At 40.8% G+C, this 25,348-nt stretch overlaps 4 protein-coding genes and 1 non-coding gene across 6 annotated transcripts in view; 3 read left to right on the top strand and 2 right to left on the bottom strand.

Moving 5' to 3' along the window:
• Nucleotides 1-1,770: 1,770 nt before the first annotated feature.
• Nucleotides 1,771-7,141, bottom strand: rpn1 (ribophorin I). Its single transcript, XM_023427977.2, has 10 exons — nucleotides 6,787-7,141; nucleotides 5,979-6,043; nucleotides 5,239-5,545; nucleotides 4,940-5,149; nucleotides 4,660-4,852; nucleotides 4,349-4,448; nucleotides 4,113-4,251; nucleotides 3,290-3,409; nucleotides 2,871-3,116; nucleotides 1,771-2,783 (listed from the first exon to the last, which is right to left on the bottom strand). The coding sequence occupies exons 1-10, from the start codon at nucleotides 7,024-7,026 to the stop codon at nucleotides 2,601-2,603; spliced, it is 1,803 nt and encodes a 600-aa protein (XP_023283745.1). The 5' UTR covers nucleotides 7,027-7,141; the 3' UTR covers nucleotides 1,771-2,600.
• Nucleotides 7,142-7,488: 347 nt separating this feature from the next.
• Nucleotides 7,489-7,561, top strand: trnaf-gaa (transfer RNA phenylalanine (anticodon GAA)). Its single transcript has one exon. It is a non-coding gene; the product is annotated as a tRNA-Phe (tRNA).
• A 2,894-nt stretch (nucleotides 7,562-10,455) lies between these two features.
• Nucleotides 10,456-16,109, top strand: rab7a (RAB7a, member RAS oncogene family). The gene is made up of 6 exons (XM_023427942.2): nucleotides 10,456-10,790; nucleotides 12,741-12,803; nucleotides 13,054-13,180; nucleotides 13,855-14,073; nucleotides 14,280-14,408; nucleotides 14,552-16,109. Exons 2-6 carry the CDS (start codon nucleotides 12,751-12,753, stop codon nucleotides 14,645-14,647), a joined length of 624 nt encoding a protein of 207 aa, XP_023283710.1. The 5' UTR covers nucleotides 10,456-10,790; nucleotides 12,741-12,750; the 3' UTR covers nucleotides 14,648-16,109.
• hmces (5-hydroxymethylcytosine binding, ES cell specific) lies at nucleotides 16,106-18,721 on the bottom strand. Of its 2 annotated transcripts, none has more exons than XM_023427940.2 (7): nucleotides 18,570-18,721; nucleotides 18,221-18,439; nucleotides 17,648-17,791; nucleotides 17,325-17,549; nucleotides 16,838-16,992; nucleotides 16,565-16,757; nucleotides 16,106-16,444 (listed from the first exon to the last, which is right to left on the bottom strand). In XM_023427940.2, exons 2-7 carry the CDS (start codon nucleotides 18,407-18,409, stop codon nucleotides 16,253-16,255), a joined length of 1,098 nt encoding a protein of 365 aa, XP_023283708.1. In that variant the 5' UTR covers nucleotides 18,410-18,439; nucleotides 18,570-18,721; the 3' UTR covers nucleotides 16,106-16,252. The 2 variants fall into 2 exon arrangements, with proteins under 2 accessions (XP_023283708.1, XP_023283709.1); XM_023427941.2 differs by having other exon boundaries at nucleotides 17,379-17,549.
• Nucleotides 18,722-19,932: 1,211 nt separating this feature from the next.
• The window catches only part of LOC111670994 (tubulin monoglycylase TTLL3-like), an 8,669-nt gene continuing 3,253 nt past the window's right edge, over nucleotides 19,933-25,348 (top strand). The window contains exons 1-13 of the mRNA XM_087179784.1: nucleotides 19,933-20,047; nucleotides 20,927-21,013; nucleotides 21,167-21,270; nucleotides 21,377-21,539; nucleotides 21,642-21,688; nucleotides 21,835-21,963; nucleotides 22,053-22,167; nucleotides 22,244-22,348; nucleotides 22,436-22,628; nucleotides 22,719-22,867; nucleotides 22,946-23,189; nucleotides 24,542-24,801; nucleotides 25,041-25,216. Of these exons, the coding sequence (XP_087035910.1) occupies nucleotides 19,957-20,047; nucleotides 20,927-21,013; nucleotides 21,167-21,270; nucleotides 21,377-21,539; nucleotides 21,642-21,688; nucleotides 21,835-21,963; nucleotides 22,053-22,167; nucleotides 22,244-22,348; nucleotides 22,436-22,628; nucleotides 22,719-22,867; nucleotides 22,946-23,189; nucleotides 24,542-24,801; nucleotides 25,041-25,216 (1,863 nt within the window). The 5' untranslated portion in view covers nucleotides 19,933-19,956. The remainder of the gene's footprint in view (nucleotides 20,048-20,926; nucleotides 21,014-21,166; nucleotides 21,271-21,376; nucleotides 21,540-21,641; nucleotides 21,689-21,834; nucleotides 21,964-22,052; nucleotides 22,168-22,243; nucleotides 22,349-22,435; nucleotides 22,629-22,718; nucleotides 22,868-22,945; nucleotides 23,190-24,541; nucleotides 24,802-25,040; nucleotides 25,217-25,348) is intronic.

Genomic DNA, 25,348 nt, shown 5'->3' with positions numbered 1-25,348 from the left:
GCAAATTAAGTCACAGCTTTAGAAGCTTCTGATAAAAAGAAATGTCCTTTTTAAGTTTTAATTTAAGTTTGGCCATAATGACTATTGTATGTTTGGAGAAGGATTACGATTGTAAACTGAAGGACACCATCCCATGAAGCACAGGGGTGGTGCTGGAGGAACTGGTGAACTTTGAAAATTAGATGGCGTCACGTGGAAAGAAATTATATGGATATTTTGAAGCAATATCTCAACACATCGGCCATGAAGTTGACGCTTGACTGCAAATGGGTTTTCCAAATGGACAATGACCCCAACATACTTCCAAAGTTGTGGCTAAATGGCATTTGGAAGCAAGGAGGCCGACAAACCTGACTCAGCGACAGCGGTTTGGTCAGGAGGAAGGATTCCAGCAACTTATTGTGAGAAGTTTGTGAAAGGCTAACGGAAACGTTTAACCTGAGTTAAAAAATTGAAAGGCAATGCTACCAAATACTAACAGCGAATGTAAACTTCTGACACACCGGGAACGCAATGAAAGAAATAAAAACTGAAATAAATATCTCTCTACTATTATTCTGATATTTCATATTCTTAAAAATGAAGTAGTGATCCTAACATTGAATAGTGCAAAACTGAGTTTAAATGTATTTTGCCTCTGACTTCAGCTGTATTTGGTTAAAACTGAGTTAAGACCAGAATCAGACTTTTTGACATCTGTTATACCATATAAACAAAATCATTTTAAAACTGCTGCTGTATTATCATGAACCTCCATCACAGAGTTTTTACCCCGAAATGGAGAGCAGGCCGGAGAGCTGAAGCTTACTGACAAAATGCAGGTTCAAGAAAAAGTATTTCCAAGTGCATCAATTTATTTCCAAAAACCTTTAAAGGTCTGATTCAATTTGATCAAATCCACTAATTTAATCTTTCCATCTTGCCGGTCTAATATTGAAACTCGCAGAGCGGAGAGCAGTCGTGAGCTCAGTGGTTTGCTCGACACAGTCAGTGGTGATGAGGTGGATGTGTGCGGGCAGCAGCAGTCCGCCCGCTGTGCCCCACTGTGAGAATGAGACTCTGCGGCTCTCCACTGCTCCAAGTCTCCTCAAGTACAAACACACAAACAAAAAAAGTCATTGTGTGGCCTTTCAGCAGCATTGAGCATCAGCGCTAACAGACATTGTCTTTGCTTTCCCCCTGCTGTGTATTTTCAGAATGATTATTGTATGGTACATACAATATGTTAACATTATCATTGTGAGGGGAACGGGGCCTGTTATTATGGAGCAGGAAATGACCTGCCAGGACCCCTGGTGACCTCAGAGGGAAAGCGATGACCTCAGCCTGACCCTTATGTTTGTCCTGGGCTCAGACTGTAATCGAGGCAGGTCGGCTGGTGATAGGTGGGGTTACTCTGAAACAAGGACGGCAACAATGTGCTGGAAATTCCCTGTGAGGTGCCAGTTTTAAAAGGGACACCAGTCGCAACGCACATGTGGCTTATTTTTATTTCGAGATGTTAGGATGACATATACAAAATTTTTATCTGTGTGTCAGCAAAGTATTCAATGGCATTGACAAAGAGTCCAAATGCAGGGTAGCATTGTTAATGGGGGGGGGGGCTCCAATATAATTAAGTGGTGTTTTTTTGACACGTGTGCCCTCTTTTGACCAACCATGGGTACTGCTTCTCTAAACTAAATAAAACACCAGTCAGAGGCCAGACACAAAACTCCATCATCGATCTTTATACACTGTCTGTGTGATCTGAATAACCATTAAAAACCATGAGTTTCTCCACATTTTATTTCAAATTTGACAGCTTTCCATATCATTGCCCATTTCACAAACATTTGTGTCCCATTTCTCATGTCTTTTCTCACATATAACCTAATCTCATGTATTCACTAATCTCATGGTAAAAAAAAATACCACTTACAAAACAAAGTGATACAAAATATAGAAAATATGACTGAGGGACATCAAAAACAAGCATTTGGGATGACACAGAATCAGAGCTTCAACTTTTTTCAATATAAACATCAGTCAGGGGCGAGTAGAAAAAAAGTAAGTGCAAGAGAGCTAAGATTGGAAAAGACTATCACCTTCATTCTTAAGAGCTAAAAATGATTCAATCTTAGAATATGGCATATCTGAGTAAAGACATGAGACTGCAAACACTTGGGCCCCTCAGCTATTCATAGAAATAAAAAAAAAAATCCCTTAACCGCACATACTTAGGAATGAAAAAAAAATTGAGTCCAGATTTGAAAATGAAGAGTCAAGTCTGAGCAAATTGTGACAAAGTGTAGCTCATCAAAATCAAAAACAGAAACAAAAAAGCCAAACGTTGTGATGTAGCTGCTGTAGAGCTGAACATGCAGTGACCTCAAGTTTATCACAAGGCACAAAGGCACAAGTGTTTGGATAAACCCTTCACTACTGTAGGATGAGATGTTAATAGTCCATGTCTGGGAACAAGGATGGTAAAAAAAAAAAAAATGTTTAAGAATTGTGTCACATTTCTTTTAATTCTCATACATACAGACAGTCGGTTGTATGTTGTAGCAGGGGTGCTGAATGTGTGTGTTTTTGTGTGCTAGTGTGGCAGGAGTAGTTTAGAGGGCATCCAGCAGACTGTCGATACGGCTGACAAGCTCCTGTCTCCTGCTGGTCAGAGTCTTCTCACTCTCGATGTAAGCCTCCTTCTTGACCTTACCCGCCACCAGACGCTCCGCCTCCAGGCAAGAACGACACACCAGCTCCTTCACCTGGCCGTCCAGCTTCTGCACCTCCCCGACCTGAGGAGACAGAAGAGGGGGGGTAAACCTCACTGCACGCATACATTTTATTTAAGTTACAATACTTCAGACACTCATGTCACTCACCTTATCAGCCAAGTCAGAGCCCTCAGCTTTGAGGCGGGCCTGAAGGGAGCTGATTTCATTGGTGAGAGTGCGGTGGTCAGCCTCAAGCGTCTTCCGGCCACTGTTGAGCGCACCAGTGTCCCGGGACTGCTTGTAGCGGTTGACCACCTCGTCCATGTGTCTGTACAGACCCAGACGTTTGTTAACCAGAGTCAGGACCTGTTCTGTGATGGAGGCCACTTTCATACGAACCTCAGCAGCAGGGTCCTGAGCAAAGAAGACAAACATAACAGATTTAAAACTGACTGAAAACCCATTTGAGGGAAGTGAAAAGAACCAAGTTAAGATAGAAATATACAGTATAGCAGCCGGGAAAGGGAGCATGAGGATAAACATGCCAACAGAAAACAGGCTTTGTAGAAACATGAACGCTGTCCTACCTTTGTGATGGCAAAGTCAAGACGAACATAGATGATGACAGTGAAGAAAAGAATGTAGAAGGCCCCTACAACCAACAGAGGCTCCTGCAGCATCAGGATCTTATTGAAGTTATAATGAACCTGAATACAAGAGAAGGAGGATATTAATTTAGGTGTGACAACATTTTCACAGTTTAAATTAAATTCACACACGTAAAGCGAATTTAGTGAGGCTGACATTTGTTTTTTGGATTTTTCAAATCACCTTAGGTTGAAAAAAAAAAAAAAAATCATTTAGATCTTTGCATAAGTACGTCACTGATTACAAGAAATGTTTTTCCCCCTAAACTGAAACATACACTGTGACAGCATTTGAGACAGCTTGATAACCAACTTTCTAGTGCTGAAACAAATTGTTCCTTATCCAAATCAAAGCTCTAAGGATGTAGGGATTGGCTGTATGCTGTACAAATTTGAATAAAATTGACTTGTAGAAACTGAAACTGACTTTCATCAAGTAGGAAAAAAACAAAATATTGTTGGTTGCAGCTGGTTGAAGCTTATCAAATGTGAGGAGTGGGCTACATTTTACTATGAGAGTACAGTCTAGCCATGTAAGTAATCCTAACATTAACAGCATCAGAATTGCTATGAGCCGGAAAACCCAGAGACCCCGCAGTTCTGTGGCTGATGTTAAAGGACCTGCTCTTAATGCCTGGACCTGTTGTTAATAACCCTGCACACAAGTGAGCTTTGTCAGAGCACATCTGCCACATTTTGCAAACTTAGGTTAAAAAAATCTTTCTGCACAGAATTCACATGCATTGTGCATCATTCGCCTTACCACAACATCCTGAATGTGCTGCTCAACCAGGTTGTTCTTGGTGGCGACCAGCACAGGTCGGCCAAAGGTATCCAGATATGTGTAGTGCAGCTGGTTGGGCATACGATCAATTTTGTACGGTGTGTCCACATGGATGTGTCTGAGTGGAAAAGGCAGAAGAAATTGGGAGGAATTAGTATCAACTACAGAAAAAATGTACTACTCAACCTGATGTAGCTCTCTTTACAAACACTGACCTGGCCCCCTCTGGCAGGATAATTTTCACAGTCAAGGAGTCAATGACCTGGTCATCATACACATGGTCAACTAGTCTCATCTTCAGTGCATATTGGTCACCTAGGAGATAAAATGAATTAACACATTAGCAACACACTCTGGGATTCAGTGGTTAGGAGGGATGTGTTGGTTCAAATCATGATGTTGTCAAGCGCCTGCCCTGCAGAGGTATCTCTGCCGTGAGACACCAGAAAATGTCACCTAACCCTCACCCAGGAACAAAGTTTTCTCCTTTATTTGGGTTATATAGGGTTATTAGCCATCAACTCACCCAGGGTGTAGAGGTACTCGTAGCTGGGCAGATTGTAGCCAATGATGTAGTGGGTCTTCCAGCCTCCAAACAAGGGGAAGCGGGGCCTGACTTCCACCTCCACTGAGTCATCCAGGATCTGAAGGTGGGAGGTGGAGATGTTCCCGATCTCATCTCTGTAGTAGACATCCTGGGCTGAGGCAGGAAGGATAGTCTGTTGAGGAGAAAAGACATAAATTCATCATCATCATCTTATCAGTAAAAACATGTCAGACAACATGGTTTGTGTTTTATAGCAGACCTTGAAGGATTTGACGGATGAGATGCCGCTGTCTGACTGACGCTGGTAATCATAACGTGAAAAGGGGCCCTTAAGGATGGCTCCTGTGTGCCTCAGGTCGATGGTCTCTTCCACAGCAATGTTGCCCCAGTGAGACACCTCAATGGTGCGAGTGATGCTGCTGATGGTGAGGAAGGGTGTGTTGTTTTCATAATGGATCTTCATTGTGTCCTGAACAGTAGAGAACACAAACAACAGAATATTTCAGCAACTTCCTCACGATTTCATCTGAAGCTCATGAAATCTGGTCAGAGCTGTACCTCACTGAATGGGGCCACGTCACGGAAGGGTCCGTACTCAATGATCTCATCTGCCTTGGTGGGGTTGCCCAGCTTGGTGTAGCTCTCAACAGTCTTGGAGGCCAGGCGGACACGTGTGGTCTGGCTGCGGGTCGGGTATGGTGAGTACAGGTAGTGGTTTCCCTGAAATACCACCAGCTGGCGCTCGGCCTGGGTGATGTGTGTGGGGAATGGCTTCAGGACGTGGCTGAAAGTCATCTCCACCTTCGCTTTCAGCTGAGCGCCAGCTGCCAGACTGGAGGGCAGCTGCACTTTATAAAAGTCCCCACTGTATGAGAACAGATGACAGGAGCGTGGATTAGATACATTTGCAATTTTATCTTAAGTCTTAAGAAAAGGAGTGGTTCTAGCGCTAAAACATTATTAATGGTTTATATCAATCATTATTAATAAGTTGGTTTTGTCATCAAAAAAGTTGTAATTTTACAGTCAAATCGATTTGTTTTTATATTAAAAGTCACTGGACTGATAGAAAGCAGTTGACAGGAAGATTTCTGTTGTGAGATTTGATCGGTGAAGAAAGGAACCGTGGGACAAAAATGTGTACTTTTATAAAAGGATGATTTGTGTATCCCAGGCTAAAGGCAATAGGAGAGGGAACACTCATCAAAAATATGATTAAACTTGATTGATAATACACATAGTTTTCATCAGTTTAGTTATGAATCTGGTTAGATGACTATTTAAGAGTGATCTCTTACCTTTGGCCCGGGATTGTTGTCTGTTGGAGTTCAAGTGTGCCATCCTCCTCCTCCTCGCCCTTCACCTGTGAAAATATGTTTATTAGAGCGTACTCTCTTTGAAATGAATTTACTTATGATATTGGCGCTCGGTCTGCATCATTAGAAGTGAAAATACAGGAAATTTGAGTGCTTTGTAATGCAATGCATAACAGACCATTTATGTAAGAATACGTAACTCAATATTCTGTCTGCAAACAGATCATTGCTACAGTTTCATTCATAAAGGAAGGGGGCAGGTCTGCGCAGTCACACAAGGAAGTGAGCTGCCCAGCGCATACGTGTCATTCAGCCACTGAGAGAGCGTGGAGCGCTGCGGAAGTTAACGTTTTCTTACCCACATCCTCAGCGATTCAAATGAATTTCTCTCATCTGAGCTTTTTGGTACATGCACAAAAACTGATACGATGTGAAAGCATTGCACTTAACAATAAACGCCCCGAGACAGCAGCTACCGTTGCTTAACTGTAGCCTTTTTGCTTTCAGAGCTCACTCACTGTCTGCAGTGTCACACTGAATCACACTTCAGGTACCTGTGATTTAATGCCTTCACCAAGCATGTTGTCACATCGTATGGTAGCGTATTTATATTAACCTGAGCACCATTGCTGTTGTCACTTAAATGCAAAACAAATAAACGTGAAAGCTGCAGGATTTAGCAAAGCTAAGGTACGTGTAGCCTGCTACAGAGTAGCTAACAGGCTACAGCTGGTTAGCCGGCTACAACCTGAAGTGCTGGCGTTGTTTCATTCACTGATGTTTAGCTCACCGAGGCTCCAATGTAAGCCAGGTTTGGGACCAGATCAGCCTCTACCGCGAGTATGAAGCTCTGGACGGCAGAGTGTCCCTGGTTGGACAACACGATCTCCGCGGTGATTTTAGCCAGATGAGTGCTCAGGTCCACTGTCCTCTTCACCTCCTCGTTCACCAAACCGTCCGCTGAAACCTTCGAGCCCAGAGCAGCTACAAGGAGCAGGCAAGCTGCGAGAAGTGGCGCCTTCAGAGCCATGGTTCAAGAAATTAAGAGCTGAAATACTGGGATAAGGGCGGAAAAACTGGGGGAAATGTAGAGCAGCAAAGAAAGGCCGCCGTGCCGCTCTACATCAGAAAGGATGACGCTTCATTCAGTCCTACGCGATTACGTCACGGCGCGCTCTTTGCAACGTGCTGTGCGTTTGAAACGACTGTAAAATCAGACAGAAAAACAAGCACTAGAGAGTTTTTTTCGATAGACAGAACGATTTTAAATAATATCCCATTAAACGTTTTATATCTGTGTTTTGGTCCATATTGGAACGGTTTACCGTGAAGTGTCTGTGAAAGTGACCTTTGATGGCCTGCTGATGGCACCCGTGTCAGTTTACTGTCGACATAATATACAACCGTGATATCTGCCAGTTCACTCGTCTTTCACCAGGCTTCTGATAAACTATAAATAAAAAGATGTGTAGTGATTTCAACAGGGCATCCAGCCGAAATAGCTCAGTTGGGAGAGCGTTAGACTGAAGATCTAAAGGTCCCTGGTTCGATCCCGGGTTTCGGCAGTGGCCATTCGGTTTTAAACGTTCACGAGTGTTTTTATATAAGGATTATATTATAATCGCAGGGGTTTTATACTCAGTTGATTGTCGACCATGACTTTTTTGCTAAAATCACATTACTAAATCACCTAAAAATTAATTGCCCAAGTCATATTTGAAAACCAAAGCTCACAGTCAATAAATCAAGATGTAGCCAAGGGGTCTCCAACCTTTTTTTTTTACTCTGAGAGCTACTTTGACAGAATAAATGGTGCTGAGAGCTACTTATTTCTTGTATTATTGGTTACATTTATTCAAATATTGTATCAAAACGCTCAAACTGATCTCCAAAACAAATCAGATGAATAAGATAATTTAACATCATCAAATAACAATATATCAAAAACATATGAAACTCAGACATCACATCGGAATCATGGTTCAGTAAAACCAACACACACATGATAACACCATGTAAATGAATATCCATAAATCTGCTTAGAAATCAGAGAAGGAATTAATTTCTTAGTCATTAATGTGAGCGTTGACAGTACATCCAATGGTACACAACAAACAGGAATTTATAAAAAGCTAATTCGGTTCACCTAATTTTCCAATATGCAGACAAACATGAGCTGAAAAAAAAACAAAAGAGAAGTTGCTACCATGGCATGTCTGATGTAGACAAACTTGACATGGAAACTCATCTGATTGACGACTGACAAATAATTATTTGGTGTTGGGGGTGGGGGGGGGGTCTGTGTATTTGATTTAGTTGCATTTGGAGTAGATTTACTGAGTCTAGTTGTGTTGTTTAAAGTTTGTACTATGCATCCATGGTTTGTACATACATTCTCAGAACCTTTTGGTGAGCTACTCTAAAACAGGGTGAGCTGCTGGTAGCTCGTGAGCCACATGTTGTAGACCCCTGATCTAGCCCGTAGGTGTTCCCAAAAAACATTGACTTTCAGGTGCTTCTGAATGTTAATTTTTCTGAAGGTTCCCTCATGTTATTTTAAGGGAACCTTCAGAGAAGATTCCCTGAAGGTTCCCTGAATTTTACATGTTTTGCAAACTTTAAAAAACATTCCAGGAATGTTAAGAAAACTTTCCTGAATTACCATAGGGGAAAGTTAAGTACGGGGGTCCAGCAGACGTTCCTGATAAATAATACTTTGCTGGGTATGGCTGCAATCAGTGATACTGATCATGCATTATAGGTAGAGTAAACAATTCTGATCTACACCCTGAATAAGAGGCACACAGAGAGGGAAGGTAAAGACACTGACAGGTCCAGTAAAAACTTCAAAAACTTTATGGATGTTTTGATGGTCCACTGGCCGACTGCTACAGTGGCCGACCAGAATTTGTCCCAGGTATTATAGTTACAAATTGTCTGGTAACGTTGAAATGCTTGCCCACAGATTTTAAGCTTACTTTGTAGTTGTGTTTACTTTCTAGTTTTCTGGTGTTTCTACCTTCCTTGTTAGCTTAGCTACCTATGGTCTTCTCTTCTGTCACTGTAGATTTTTAAAAACTCTAAAGAACTAACTCACTAGTTTTTATTCTGTTATGTTTTGGATATTTGTGTACAAGTCATTTGTTTGATTATGTTACATTTATAAGGTTTCTTTCGCTTCAGCTATGAGAAAGAGTATCCATTTCCATGCCATATAAGATGCTCTGGATTCCACCATGGGGTTGTTGCCTTGGGGGGGGCGGAGCTTCTGATGGAGCAGTGAGGGAAGGGGTGTATTTCTTTTGCTGTTGAGTCAAAATATCAACAGTCTTTCTCCAGCATCTCATACTCAACCTTTTATTAGCTGTCACCCATAGCAGTGAGTGGGTACAGTACTTCATAAAAGGGGGCAGGAATTTTTAGGTGATAGATTTGCATTTTATTTGCAGCAAAATAGAAATGTGATTACCTGAGATATAGCTGACAATCAGATGTAAATGAAATGTGATACAGAACAAAAAAACATTCAGTGTCAGAATACAGTCTGGGTCCGGAGGATGTAGTTTAGAAAATAATTGAATAAATTATGTAATTATGAAAAGTGGATGAAAAAAATCTATAAAATGCCTTGAATGTAACAGGATTTCCATAAAAACCACAAGGAGGCATGAAAGGTTTTCAGCATCAAATTACCTACATAGAATAAAATAAAAATGGAAAAATTCATTTTGATAGAAAGATCAAAATCAATGTTATCAATAATTTTGCCACAATGGTCATCATCAAATACCCAACTAGTATTATAAACTGACAAAAGAGGACATGAAAGATGCTGATACACCCCTGGATACATGAGTAAACTGGCTCTTTGAGATCAGCTGCTAATAGAATACCACAGCTGCAGACCAGACATGCAGTGCGAAATGAGAGCAAGAGGAGGTGCTATGGCAAGCCAACACCTCTCCTTGGGTGGCACCACTGGCACTGGCAGACAGCAAATATGGCTGACATAAGGATATTCTAATAGTGATTGTAAAAGTGTAGAGTGAAGGACAGCAGTGACGCACCAATCACAGCAGCAAGTGGGAGCAAGTCACATTATGCTGGCCAACCACACAATGCTCACACATTTTACTTGCAACAGGCCTGGATCTATCAATTTGATGATTACATTATATATAATGTATATATAATGTGATCATCAAATTGATAGATTTTATTTCTAAATTATAGCAGTGTTGTTGTTGATTGTAGAGCAATAATTCAACAGATAATACAAAGTGGAACTGAGAGCTGTATGCACATACTGTATATACCATGTATATAATCTGCTATAAAGAGAAATGTTAACATTTAATTGGTGACAGTTGTGTTTGTGTGACTTCTCAGGTCCTGTGCAGCCAGGCGTGCCCTGCGCGTGACGTCAGTGCTCACCAACAGAGCTTGTTTTGGAGGAAGTGGACAGAGCTCGGCTAGCTGTTAGCACGGTAGCTTAACGGAAAAAGCGAGCGTCAACGGCAACAGGGCGACACAGACCGTTGTACGGAATCGCCTCTGTTACACAAAGGGAGATACACGTCGACAGTGGCAGTGTTTATTTTGATAAGCAGAGTTAGCTGCGAGGCTAGCTGTCTGAGATAATTTAGCTGTCGACGCTTGAAACGTGTTTTGTTAACGGCAGACATTTATAGGAGCTGTTAGCCTGTTAGCTAGCCTGCGCGTTAGCTAACGCTCCCAACCAAGACAGAGGAAAAGTCCACTTTTGAGATTTTTTACCACAGGATCATCGCCCAGGTTGGTTTGTGGTGACTTTACGTTGTTGGTTTTTACTAACGATATATGTTAACGATATAGTTGTTGTTAACGGAGTTTCACATTTGTTAATACACCCTGCATAGCTAAATGTTAGCTTAAATTAAGAAGTGCCATTGTATATGGTGAGTGTTAATAGGCACGGTATTTATAACGATGGTTTTGAAAAGATTTTGTATTTAACAATGATACTGTTTACCCCAACTATCTTCCACTGTTTTCTGTTTTTTGCTTACCACCTATCTTAGCATTGATCTCCAGATGTAATGCTCATTCTCCTTTGCTAACCCTTTGCGAGTGTTTTTGATGTCTATATGGTCGTTGGGTAAACTGTAGAGACAGGACTCTTTATATATCATTTTGTCGACCTATACATTTTGTAGTTCGACAAATTGATCCCAACTATGGATTATACCGGTATGTGTGTTGAATCCAACTATTGTGGTCACTGTGCTAATCATGCTTGCCAAGTCATGGTTCCGTTAGTCCTGTGTTTTTAAACCATGTGATCGGTCCCTGACACAGTGTCATGGGGTGCAGATTATGAGAGCCGCACCAATAGCCCTATGCCTCATAATAGTACTGATACGTTTTCAAGCTGTGGCTTTTTGTTCACATTAGAGGTTGTACACTTTTAAGTGATGAGTGGATAGGACTGTTTTTTTGTTCTTTTTTCAGTAATGCTTTCTCTGAGGTCTAACCTGATTGGAATTATGATTTAGAGCTCTTCAGTTATAGAGTTTGGACTTTGGTCATTACAGCTGTATGAGGTGGTGTATTATTACAAAGCTCACTCAGCTAAAGTCAGAAATGCTTAGTGATGTCTTGAGCAGGCGCAAAGATGCGAGTGTTTGATCAGCCATGGATTTTTGGCCCAAAAATTCTGTGCAGTGATAATAAATTTACAAAATTTGATTGCAGTTTCAAGGGGTTTGCATTGATGAGCAAAGACACATTTCTGCATGGCATTCTGTGAAAACACAATCGAAAAGTTTTTTTGGGGGGGGCTTAATTTTTAGATATTTATTAGGGATATTTTATATTAAGGACTTAGAATTAGTCAAGTGGGGGAAGTAGATATTAAATTTGCAGAGGAAGAGTTGAGGATAGCTAAGGCCTATAATGAGAGCATCCGGTATTCCACATTTAACAAATAAGATTTTGCAGCTGTTTATTTGTAGTTTTACTAAAAATCTGTAAGTCTATGTAAATGATTAAAGTGCAACTCCTGCCTGTTTGATAGGACAAATACAGATCTCAGAGGGTAAATCATCATGATGCATTACCATATAGATTTGTAATCATTAACACAATCCACGGGTCAATTCTGTATGTTATAGAATAAGTTGGTGTGTGTTCCATTTTATAATCTACTGTTGTTCATCTCTATAGATCTACAAGAACTGCAACTTGGTAATGAAATAATATAGTTTAAACTATGTTAGAAGCATGAATATCACGAAATCAGCGCTTTACAGTAAAACAAAGCAACCAGCTGGTGTGGCAAAAATAGCAGATGCCATATTAGTTCAGCAGCCCCAGCACTGCATTGTTCCACATATTTTGAAAAATAAAGTCATGCATTGTTTGCCTCAAGAATTGTATTTAGTGTGTCATGGTACAATGCAATGCAGCATATTTTTAAAACCCAATTATTGTATTTTTTGGGTTTTTTGTTTGTTTTAGAAGTTAAGGAGACTTTTAAAATTGCAGAATCGGCATATTCCCAAAATTTGCCCATTTATTTGGAGTGTATTTTGAGATGCTCACAGACCTCACCATCTGTCAGTGACAGCTGTTGATCCATATCAAAAGAGTCAAAATCAGGGCAAGGCTGTACCTGTTCCCATCTTCTTTTAGCAATTCCAGCATTAGTGTGCTTCTATCACGAGTTTTTGTATCCCCTCTAATCTACGTTTTTGTCTTTTCCAGCTGTGGCACAATGACGTCAAGGAAGAAAGTACTACTCAAAGTTATCATCCTTGGAGACTCTGGGTGAGTGATCAAAGCTAAATGGGTGAGATAACAAGAAGTGATGCCTGGTTGCTCATTTTAAAGAAGACACTTTAGTTAGGGTATTGAATCTTGTCTGATAGTAATATGCTTACTCTAATACAGCAAGCCAGGAACCTTTGCTGGGAATCACCAATCAATTCATCACAGTGACATTTTCTGTTTCGCTTGTTTCTGCCCAGTGAATGTTGTGAATATTGTCTTGTGATTTTTTTTTTTTTTTTTCTTTTAGAGTTGGGAAGACCTCATTGATGAACCAGTATGTGAATAAGAAGTTCAGTAACCAGTACAAAGCCACAATAGGCGCAGATTTCCTGACAAAAGAAGTCATGGTTGATGACAGACTTGTCACAATGCAGGTACTGAGGAAACAATTGTCTCAACACTATTATATTGTTATTCTTATCTAAAACATTCACACCGTGCAAAGAGAGGATAATAAAATCTTGTGATACCTAAAAAAGATGTATATTTAACCTCAGTCGTTATGTTATCACAGATGTATTTAACTCAATCAGAGGTATGGAGGATAGCAAGTCTGTCAGTGCATTTACATTCATACTGTAATCATGTAAATGCTGGGTAAGTTGAGTGAAGGTCAAAATCAGAGTGAATTGTATGTTGATTAACTGATCTGGATAACTCATCAGTCTTTATAGTATTACTTTGGCTTACAAATAGAGTTTTTTTTACTGTACACATAGAGCACTAAGATGACAGAATGAGTGGCTGCTAAAATGGGTTGTTTTTCTATTCTTCCTGAAAACAGCCCCATTACCAGTGATGTCAGATAAGAAATGATAAAAAATGCAACAAAACTCACCCAGTGGTAAATTAACTGTTACTCCACACACATAACTCCAGACTCCAAATCAAGTGGTGTAAACGTGGTTAATGAGGAAAATGTGGTCAATGTGAGGCATGTAAGCACTGAAGTCAAAAGTGATTAGATTATTTTGTGCATGTAAACATAGCATGTCTTCCTCACTGCTTACTTTTCTCCAATCTGTCTCTTTCTCTATCTTCATCTTAGATTTGGGACACAGCAGGTCAGGAGAGATTCCAGTCCTTAGGTGTTGCGTTCTATCGTGGAGCAGATTGCTGCGTCCTGGTGTTTGATGTGACAGCACCCAACACCTTCAAGACTCTAGACAGCTGGAGGGACGAGTTCTTGATCCAGGCCAGTCCTCGAGACCCTGAGAATTTCCCCTTTGTGGTGCTGGGCAACAAGATTGACTTGGAGAACAGACAGGTGGGTCCAGATGATCAGTTTTACGTTTATTTGCACCATTTGATTTTTCTAGGAAATGTATGGTTTTTGTAAGCAATTCTTCAGGCTTTAAAAAATTTGTTTAGACTTTATAATGAAACAATTCTAAAATGAGCTTGATTTAAAAAAAAAAACTATTCTCATCTGTCTCATGTTTCAAGTGTAACGTCAGCTCTTTTGTGTTCCAGGTAACAACCAAGCGAGCACAGGCTTGGTGTCAGAGCAAGAACAACATCCCATATTTCGAAACCAGCGCCAAGGAGGCAATCAATGTGGAGCAGGCCTTCCAGACTATTGCACGCAACGCTCTTAAACAGGTAACAGGGGGCCAACAAGAAAATGACAGGCAGTCTGACCAATTCTCCTTAGTGTTGAAAAATAACATTTTTCAACATCTGTTGTCATGGAAGCTGGGCGGTGCTGAGTCAGGCACTCACTCAACTATATTGTCTGATTTCAGGAGACTGAAGTGGAGTTGTACAACGAGTTCCCTGAGCCGATAAAACTGGACAGGAACGAGCGAGCCAAGCCGTCAGCAGAGACCTGCAGCTGCTGAGGACTCTGAGGATCATCCGGGGGGAACGGGGGGTGGGGGGGACACAATCCTGTCTTGCCTTGTCTATATATCCCTAAAACCCCTTTCCCATGGCCCACTGTGTTAATCCCTGATGCCCAATAAACAAGCAGCACCCCACTCATAGAGTATACTACTACACACACAAACATGCTGCGCTCACCTCTTTATGTATACAAAACACACACATTTTCTATAAAATATGAGTCTGCTAGCCCAAAGAACACCTGAAGGAAACATGGCATTTACTTGTATGATGCTTATTACTTCCCAGTGTTTCTCCATGTACTTTTTCATAGCGGTGGTGGTTTGGGCTTATCTCATTTTCGGTTTCATGTATAATCACTGCTTTCACACCCAGTTTTGCTTTTATTTGGATACTTTCAGTGGTAAATCAAAGCATTATCTCTATACATGTTTGTGTTTGAGTAAAGTTGGACAAATTTCTTTTTTTTTTAATCAGTTTCTTAAGCAGTGGTGGTTGTTTTCTTTCTGTCACAGCCCGCCACTGCTGCATGAAAAGAGGAAACACTGCTCCCCCATTTTACTACTTTGTGTTGAGCTTAAATTTGTTTCACAGTTAAAAACACTTGTACCCTGGTTTCACTTTACCTCATGCAACCTTAAAAATAAATTCTGATACATAAACAGGGAGTCAGAGGTTAAGTAGTGAAGGATCAGAATGTGTGAAGGTGCATGTGTGGATCACATTGATATGCTGCCTGCTGGTTCTCCTTAATTGGCATAGAACTGAAAACCCATTTCAATGAAAAGGCCACCAGAGAGTGTACAGATTTTTTTCTTTTTTTTTTTTTGGAAAAATAACTCGACTTGCTCAGACATCTCATTTTGGAGCCACAATAAATGCAGTTGTAGCTCAGGTTGAGGACATCATATGAATCCAGACTCAGCTCCTTGATATAAGTGCTGTCCCTAGCATATTGATTCCTGTTCCTATATTGGAGAAATGGAGGCTTATATTGTATTCCATTACTCTTGGTACAACAGTTGACATGGGATTTTCTCAAGTATAAATATCACTCAGAACAGAGTACTATTAGCTAGTACATTTCTTTTTACTGTCAACTATTGCAAGGCATTTGCAAACCTCTCAATCATTGTGTGGGGAAGGCAAAAAGTTGTGTTGTAAATCTCCATATCTGACTGCCAGTTGCTCGTGTTGGCAAACAGTTTAAGTGCTTGACATTCTTTTAGTCGATCAGATTTTTAACTGTCTGTTCGTATTATGTTAAATCTTTGAAATGCATTATAGATTACAAGATAGCTTACATACTGTAACTTTGAAAAGAGAAAAAAAAATGTGGGGGGTGGGAGTATTAGCATTCATCATTATTATATTATTAATATGATAAATGCATAGCATCTACATTGTTTCAAAATGTCTGCGTTTCAAGTAATAAGGGTAATAAAAATCTTGAATAAAGCATACTGTGTTTATTTCTGACATTTATTAATGAGATCTGGAAACATACAGTGTTTTTTCTCATGTCAATAAAAACAGTTATGTAGAAAAAATAAGGCCTAAATGGTTTTCAAAACTAGTTTTAAGTCCATATATTCATATCTTCACTTGGTTCTTTGTTTCTTATTGGCTACCTGAAGCCACTGCTGAAGAGCTCCTGTAGACTTGCGCTTAGTCTCTGCCTTGAATTCTTGCTCTTCTTTACTCTTGCATGGGTTGGACTCCTTCCTCTTTGAAGGTGAGCTGCTCGTCAGCCAGTTCATCATCTTCTTACTGCTGGCTGTGGGCTTGGGCTCCTAGGGGTCAAGTATCAGATTTGTCAGCTGCAACATTTCTACTTGCCAAACAACTGTGGAGCTAGATGTTCCAACCAGAATGAGTGAAAAAAACAAAAAAAACCACAGTTAATCTAATACCTTTTTACTGCCAAGATCCACTGGCTGAAGGCACTCTGGAGAATTGTTGCGTGAGTTGTTGACGAGTGAAGAAACAGGATGAAAAGTCAAAATGTTTTTAGACTGGAGCAGTTTCAGGGCATCTAGAGACTTCACTTCCCCAAAGTTAAGCCATCTTCTCACTTCTTCCTCTCCATCCAGGACTGCTGGCATCCTAAAAAAAAAGACAAGCACAAAAAGTTATGATTTCACACACAAATGAAATCAGTGTGTTTTCCCATCAATTGAACTTACCTATGATGGATGTCTTGCAGGTTTTGGGAAGCATTCACAGTGATTACACTGTAAGTGTAAAGGGGCTCTCCACCGTCTGGAGGTGTCCAACAGTCAAACACTCCAGCCATAGTCAGCAACCTCCATCCAGTCCATTCACCTGGTGCTTCACCTTCCTGGCCAACACACCGCAAAGAGCAAAAGAGTCATTAATGTTCAATGGTAAAAGTTAGCAGATTTTGTGAAAATACTGCTGGTAACAAAATTTGTCATTTTATGATTTTCCAGTCAACAACCTGACATTGACATTAAAATGAAACCAGGCACTTGTATATTGCATAAGATTTTTAATGCTAAAGGCACACCTGGTGGACACATGCACATTTTTGCCTGGGCTCCTCTCCTACACAGGAAATTTTCAGCCATGGTAATTTCCGCCATAGCTGCATTCTCTCTAGTTTTGTTCTGAATGAAATGATGATATTGTTATAGAAAACTCAGTATGAACCTCTGTCAAATCAAGGGAGGCCTCCTCTGCAGGGCACGCCGTCTCTGAATTCACCTTATGGCGAGCTGAGGTCGTGGGGTCACCATGATCCTCTGTTTTCTGCTGACTGGATCCTTTAGTCTGCGGGAAGTAGATGAAGAAAGGCTGCTTGTTTTTCTCCTGCCTCTTCCACTCATAAAAACCATCAGCCAGGATAACGCAGCGCTGTCCTTTTATCAGGGGGTACTTTGGGGAGAAAATAGAGTGATCACAGACCAATACATAATGCATGCTGATAAGAGGTAAGTAGATTGTCACCCTGCAGTGTCTCAACCTGTGCGCACCTTGTATGATTTCTTCTCCAAAATATTCTCACTGCGGCAGTTGTTGGTGCTGTAGTGCATCTTGCTTGGATCATTCTCCTTAAACCAAGCAGGTACAAGACCCCAACGCATCGAGGCCAACACACACTCATCCACAGGAGCATTCTGAGGACACATACGAGGAGTGGACACAATAACATAAGCATCTACACTATACTACTACACTATATAATGCAATCCAAACCATGTTCCATATTATTATGACAGTGACAGAGATGTGTCTCTGGTTAATTATTTTAGCTGTATTAGCTGTGTTGTACCAAATAGTACTGTATATTGTTATGTGTCCGTATTGAAATTTACTGAAAGTGAATTAACAAAATAAACATAATTTTTCACTGTTCACTGTGAAAACAGAATATGTCAGGGTGACTTTACAGGTTGATAATATCCATTAGTATCTCTTATTTCTACATACGTTTTGTCAGATGTGTCTCTGGACATGTGAAATTAAATACATCACACATCATGTCTGTCTCTTTAGTGTCAGTTTATGAATATCATTCATACACGGGAAGATCCAGTTCTTCTTACCTCATCGAAATGCCTCTGCGACAGCAAGACAGGACTCATTGACTGGGGGCTCTTGTTGTAAGAGGGCCGGTACTTGTCCGCATCTCCATCCCTCCAGCGGGGCTGTCTCCGCTGCCCTGTTCGGTCTCTGTAGATGCAGGCTCGGCTCACCTCGTTAGGAGCAAGGGTACAAGCTGTTCTTCCGCACATTTTACGACTTAAACGTAACTGTTCAGACACCTGACAAAAGGGTTCAGCATAGGTTAGCTAAACGAAGTTTTACAGATTTAGCATGTTAGCTTAAAGTAAGAAACAAACGTTATTTCTTCGCTGGCTGCAAAGGCACCGTTTAAAACATTGCTAGGGTTACCTGGTTTCGAGTGCTGTGACATCTATATCGTGAAGGTGCGCTTATTACGTGTACGTATGTTCTATGTGCATATGTATATGTTGAGTTACGTGTGTTTTGACTGTTGAGCTGGGATTTGCCTGGGCAAAGCTGGAGGAGCTCAACACGTGACCCCGTGACGTGAGCAGATCATCCCCCCCCCCCGCGCGCGCGCGTTACTGAGCCAAGATGGCGACGGAGCTGAGGGAAATAAACAAAAAACATAAAATGAAAATACCATTTTCAAATGAGAGATACGTATTTAGATATTTTATGCCTCAGTGAAAATAGCAATACCACAATTTACAGTTAAAATCCCACATTCAAAAATATAATTCAGTGGCCCACCAGAATTTAGTCAAAACAATCTAATTAAAAAAAAACATCTTATGCAGAATACCCAGCAACTCATGTATTCCACAAAATAACGTGATAAACTTAAAAAAGGGAGTTGAATAAATTTTCAGACACACTCCTCAGGATAAAGATAAAAAGTCTGCTTAATATGTATGGTAATGATAAATCATGTATAAAATTTTATATACTATAACCTTGGTATCTACACAAACCTTGAAAACAATCTCTCTGTGTTAGCATCGGGAGCTACCCTGAGGTTGCCATGGCAACTCTAAACAGGTCGAGAGTGGGGCCACCGTACATTCCTCTGGTGAAACTCAACCGGCAACACACCTCTGGGCTTCAGCAGGTAAGGGGAACACACACTAATCCATAATCTAAAAGCGCTGCTTAAAATGAGGTAGATTTACTGTAATGTATAATGTTACAGTAGAGGAGACCGTTAGGTGCTGTTGGCTACTCTGCCAGTTAACTAAAAACACTGTGGCAGTGGTTTGTTTTGAAGAGTCAGTGATGCTAGTTAACCTTTTAGAAAAGTGACTTGTAACTTGTGGTGGCCTAATAGAAAAAATATTATTGATAAAAAAATGTTATGTATGCTGTGCTAATGTGAGTTATTGGGAAATAGAAGATACGATTTTGTATGATTTCTAGTGAAAATGTATTTTGTTGAGGTAACAGGGCTCAGCAGGTAACAAAAGGAAATCAGACAGAGTATCACACCCTGCCTGAGTGTTGGGCACAAACCTGACAGGTGTAGCCAAGCTGTCTCCTGCACACCAACTTGACCTACTTTATAGTCCACTGCACTTGGAGAGAGACGCCTGCAGCTGTTTACAGAGTTTTAATTGCTATTTATGGATACATTTGTGTAACATTTGTGCACACTTTTATCCTATATGATTGTTTCCCCATAAATGCTACTGTGTCCTCTACAGTGGCTTGTGTCTGACCAAACCTTGAAGCAGGGCAAAAGGAAAGGTTCCCCTGAAGAATAAGAGCTGATGCTAGTATGGAGGCCACTGGTTTCAGAAAGTCTGTCCAACTGTGCCGGGAAAGACACCATGTTACCGATGAATGCTGCACACCATGCCCAGACCGTGGTGAGAGACAGAAAGCAACAAAGAAAACATTGTCCCTGTCTGAACATCTCAAGGACCAGACAAATAATGCTGAAAATCACAAAAATTTATTTTTTTCTTCAAATGTTATTGAAAAGGTGGCCCCATCACAATGATTCATAACCCAGGATTGGAATCATCTACATCTCCTAAATTCATTGGACGTTCTTGTATAGGTAACACTGGTCTATGTTTTCAGTTGAAACCAGATGAGAAACCCACTAACTGCTCACTTACTTGTCAAACACTTTTTTTTACGACTTCATGTTGTCAAAAAAAATTACGAATTGAGCCTTTGTTGTGACTTGCTGCTGGTGGATGCATTTATGAGCTGAAATGTAAAAGGTCACTACTGTATGAGCTGGCTTTGGTATTCATAGAGTTGGCTTATAGATCACAGATGCTGAATTAATCATGAGGTCACACTCAGGACAGGTGGCCAAATGTTTGAACTCAGAAGCCATACATTAAAGTTTCATGACTTTGCTCTTTTTGGCTCTGAGCTGAATATGTCAAGTCTTAAGATTTAGTTACATTGTCTTTGTGATTACCACAGGGTGCATATCATGTATACATATATTTGGTTTATGTTTTATGCATTTAGCTGTAGTTCTTATTAATGAGCCAATTTGTGGACTATTATTTGTAGTAGATATATTTCAGCAAATGCTATGTTTGAAGGAACTTTATTCAGATGTTTGTGAATGTTCTCCTGCCTCTCCTCCTTCATGCACTGGACTGCTCACTGAAGAAGGTTATGAATGTGATGCCAAGCTTACAACATTTCTTTCTTATTTACATGAGCCATTGTACTAATATATTGTATTTATGACAACAATCCTGATGTTGCTATTGCTGCAGGAGGATTTAGAGGCCCATCCAAGGATCAGAAAGTCACAGCTGTGGTCCAGAAACGCAACCAAGATGAAGCCAAAAGCCTGCAAACAAGTAGGTATATCCTGCAAGTCGATAACCAACATGCTTAATGAGGTTGCTCATTCTCTTGGTATAGAGCTACATGAACAACATGACTTATATCATCATTAATAAGCATTAGAACAGACAGTATATTTTCATTTACTTTATGTGTGTGTATGTCAGCTGCACCTCCTGAGGGCAAAGTTCGCCACAGTTTTGTCAGCTTGCCTGTTATCGACTCGGTGAAACTGAAGACAGCCAAGGCCCTTGCGGAAAAAGCTGTCAAGGTCAATTAGCATGACTGGATGAACACAAAACATTTGTGGTCACATACATTTCTGATTGTTCCATGAAGTTATCCATTGTTGGGGCATCTGCTTTTATTCTTCTCAGATGCATAGGGTATTCTCTGTCCAGGGCCATTACCCTGTCATCAGGGAGGCACTGAGGGCCAGAGGCTGGGTTGAGCAGCGCACGCACCGCCCCAACCAACATGCACAGCGTGGTGACAGCAGAGCCAGCCCTACTGATGCTGGTGACAGCGACAACGATGCCAGTGAGCTAGAACCAAAGTTTGACTGTTTCAGAAATCATATGTCTTTTTTCCTCTGAATATGTTTATTTTTCTCCATTGATTAACATTGTCCCTTCTTCTCAGACGATGTCAGAAAATATCAGGATCCAGATGAAGTATATGATCTCATGGTAGGCATGTAGGCTAATATGAGGCTAAGTGCTAACCTTGATTACAGTGCTCAAAATGCTTGAAATTTAAGGTTTGTGATAGCAAAATTAAACAGTTTCCCAGATTTCATTTTAGCTCTCATACTTTCCCTCTTCTCATTCCATAGTCTCGCCTGGTGCGAAATGCAATGGTTTATTTTTATTGGACAAACCGTAGAGATGCCATTGACACCAACAGCTTGCGGAAAGAACAGATTACCAACCATTTCACAAAGGCCGGCAGCTTCACCACCAAGGTACATTTATATGCTATTACCATTTCTTACAGCAAAAAACAGCTGTTCAGTGTCACATCCACCATCATTACTCCTTGTTCCTCCCACAGGTCGGGTTGTGTGTGAACCTAAGCAACCTGCACTGGTTTGACTCAGCTGACCCAGACACCTTCTTCCCTCGCTGTTATAGACTCGGAGCCCAGGATGAGAAGCAGGCTTTCATTGGTCAGATCCTTTCACTTAAGCAGCTTCTCCCTTATTTCTGGCACTGCTTAGCTCTCTGTCTCTGTCCTCTCTGTAGAAGACTACAGGAGAACAGTCTGCACCAGTCTTTTGAAGTACATTGTGGAGAGGGAACAGGGTGTTTCAGAAGAGGGAATGAGCTGCAACATTTGGCCTGTTCGGGGTATGACCATTTCTCACAAGAGTATGCAGTGTACTTTCTCAAGGTATCTAAATAAAGAGCGACATGATTTTGTTTCTCCACCTTCAGATAAGAGCAGACGCAACAAACGGCAATTTAGACCCATGGTCCTTTCCCAAATGATTGACAGCGCGCTCAAAGTATGTCAGGAGTTCCTAGACATTATGGAGCACAACGACATAGACATGAGCTTGGGAACACCACAAACACTGACAAATGAGGAATGGGAGCAGTTTATTGACAGTTATTACTTTGTTGTTCAGTGAGTACCATGTATGTGTGTGACGGAGATAAAACCAAAGTGCTCTTCAGCATCTCACTAAGCTATTACTCTCTCTACTTCCTCGCTCAGTGGTGGAGCAGAGGTAGAGAACAGTGATCATTTTGTCAAATGCTGCAAAGCCATGCTGCAGAGGCTGGGGGAGGTCAGGCCACAGCTGGACATAGATGGCATACACAACATCTGGATCATCAAACCTGGAGCAAAGTCCAGAGGTAGAGGTGAGAAGTCAGACACTAAAAGACAGTTCACATAATATCTGACTAAGTCCTGGCTGACCTGTTTCGTCTGCCTTCTAGGTATCAAATGTGTCAAACGTCTGGATGAGATCCTCAGGCTGGTGAAGGTTAATCCAACCCTCATCAAGGAAAGCAAGTGGGTCGTGCAGAAGTACCTGGAACGCCCCTTGCTGGTCCATGGCACCAAGTTTGACATGCGCCAGTGGTTTCTGGTCACCGACTGGAACCCTCTAACTGTGTGGTTCTATAAAAAGTGCTATTTGCGTTTTTCTACGCAGCCTTACTCACTAGATAAACTGGACAGGTAAGACAGTCATACTGATAAAGGGATGTGAAACCAAATGAACATTGAAATAAAAAAAAAGGAGAAGTGAGAGACAAAAAAAGGCTAGATAGGTTATGATTATGCTTTGACTAAGCTATATATTTTGGCGGGAGATCTAATTTTTATGTGCATGCATGACCTGAAAACGGCTGTTAGGTATCTCCATTGGGTATATTTAAATTTGTGTGTATTTGGTGTTTTTGACATCTGCCAAGCAGACTTTAAATCAGTTCCAAAACTGCAAGCTGCTTCCCCACCAATTAAGAAGAATGTTCATCCTGCCACCTGGGCTGAACGATTGATCTAATGTTCTGTTGAAAAAAACACCTACGTGTGAGGTTTAAGCTATTTTCCTGTGCAAGTGACTGTTAAAAGCGAAAGGTTATATTTGTCCTGTGAGGAGGGATGAAGTTGCTCTAACTAGGCTGCAATTCGGGGTATTGTGGTTACATGAAAATCATAAGCAAATATCCAGGTGTCCAGAGTTTCTTATTTTCATGTGGTGCAGCAATACAAATAAAGTGGCGAAAGGCAACAACTATTAGTAATTAACAGATTTGGGGCTATGTTGTTATATACACTTACATTTATTCAAGTCTGTACACAGAGTGGCTGTAATCATTTCTCATGTCTGTACTGGTTGTGAAGAGATCTCTTTCTAATTACATTCCAATAGAAGTGATGGAGGATAAAATCAGCAGTTCTTGTTCCATGAAAGAAGAAAAAAAAAAATCCCCTCTTTCTGTTGCTACAGAGTTTTTGTTACTTTATTGTAAAGACTAAATCTGGGAGATTCACAGATATGTGATTTGACTAACTCAGGCTGAATAAGCTTCATATTAGTTTTCACTGAACTCTGAAATGCATATTTGAACAGAACAAGGATTATCCCCTTTTACACTGGATTTGTAATCCAAGGAATGAGTAAGGAATCCTTCCACAGCCAGTATGGGCAGGAGACACGATTACTTAGACCAACAACTCTTTAAGGGTATGCATGGACACATGAGCTGTGGAGGACAGCCTAGAAGAATAAGAAGCCGTCACAGTTGTTACAAATAATAAGCAAAAATTAGACATATGCCACTTTAATCAGATATTGAAATTAAACAGTTTGATAGCTTCTAAAAGCAGTTTTCCCACTCACCTGATATTTTAGTAATCATAATATCTTCACAACATCCATATTTGATTTTGAAAATCATAATCTGATTTCTGAATATCTGCACTTGTCACCATATCATGTCTTCTAACCCTCTGTCAATTAGCTGCCACCCATATTCTCTCATTTTCTTGCCTAATCTTGATTTCTCTGTACCCTGTCGTCTCAGCTCTGTCCACCTGTGCAATAACTCCATCCAGAAGCACCTCAGGCCCTCCAAACAACGACATCGAGGCATCCCAGCAGACAACATGTGGTCAGATGACCAGTTCAGGACCTTTCTGTCCAGCCAGGGCCGGGAAGCTCAGTGGCAGGCTGTGGTAGTCCCAGGGATGAAGAAGGCTATCATACACGCATTACAGACAACACAGGACCTGATGGAGTCACGCAAAAACACCTTTGAGCTCTACGGCGCTGACTTCATGTTAGGTAGAATGAGCTCACTGTCAATGGCACGCTACATTTTACAGTATGTTATACTGCATGCTTCAACACATAGTATTTCATATTTTAAAATAGTTTTTCAGGAGCTGCAAAATGATATGTGCTAATAGAATAAACACAAAATTCAATTCTAATACAAATTACATTTCAATATTTTCTATGTAACTTTACTCTGAAAAAAGAAAAACCATCATCAGTTAGATATTTTGGTTTGTTTTACTCAGGACGTGACCTGCGTCCATGGCTGATCGAAATCAATGCTAGTCCCACAATGGCTCCCTCCACCCGTATCACAGCCCGACTCTGTAGTGCTGTTCAGGAGGACACGTTACGAGTCATCCTGGACCGGAGAGTTGACCGCACCGCAAACACGGGAGACTTTCAGCTCATATATAGGCAGGTAAGGAAGAGTGTTCCCTCCTCTTCAGGTTATAGTGTACATTTAAGTGGATCAAATCGTGAGGGTGGCATACAGTACTTTCGATGTCACCTCTGGTCTCTAGGCAGCAGTAGATGTGCCACAGTATGTCGG

The sequence above is a fragment of the Seriola lalandi genome, unplaced genomic scaffold, assembly GCF_002814215.2.
Source record: "Seriola lalandi dorsalis isolate HSWRI2012SDOR001 ecotype SW California unplaced genomic scaffold, Sedor1 jcf7180002054864, whole genome shotgun sequence".
In the NCBI taxonomy this organism is placed as follows: Eukaryota; Metazoa; Chordata; class Actinopteri; order Carangiformes; family Carangidae; genus Seriola; species Seriola lalandi.
The sequence above is the reverse complement of the archived record's forward strand: the minus strand, read 5'-3'. Positions and strand labels throughout refer to the sequence as shown.

Bases quoted from the DNA above. Each gene is read 5' to 3' on its own strand.
- hmces (XM_023427940.2), bottom strand. From the start codon at position 18,409: ATGTGCGGAAGAACAGCTTGTACCCTTGCTCCTAACGAGGTGAGCCGA. The intron at 17,792-18,220 runs GTAAGAAGAACT...ATGTGTCCTCAG, and splicing joins CGCAGAGGCATTTCGATGAG to AATGCTCCTGTGGATGAGTG. The intron at 16,445-16,564 runs GTATTAGATTAA...CTTGACCCCTAG, and splicing joins TGGATCTTGGCAGTAAAAAG to GAGCCCAAGCCCACAGCCAG.
- rpn1 (XM_023427977.2), bottom strand. From the start codon at position 7,026: ATGGCTCTGAAGGCGCCACTTCTCGCAGCTTGCCTGCTCCTTGTAGCT. The intron at 5,546-5,978 runs GTAAGAGATCAC...GTTCTCATACAG, and splicing joins ACAACAATCCCGGGCCAAAG to TGGGGACTTTTATAAAGTGC. The intron at 4,853-4,939 runs GTCTGCTATAAA...TCTCCTCAACAG, and splicing joins CATCCGTCAAATCCTTCAAG to ACTATCCTTCCTGCCTCAGC.
- rab7a (XM_023427942.2), top strand. From the start codon at position 12,751: ATGACGTCAAGGAAGAAAGTACTACTCAAAGTTATCATCCTTGGAGAC. The intron at 13,181-13,854 runs GTACTGAGGAAA...TCTTCATCTTAG, and splicing joins ACAGACTTGTCACAATGCAG to ATTTGGGACACAGCAGGTCA. The intron at 14,074-14,279 runs GTGGGTCCAGAT...TTTGTGTTCCAG, and splicing joins TTGACTTGGAGAACAGACAG to GTAACAACCAAGCGAGCACA.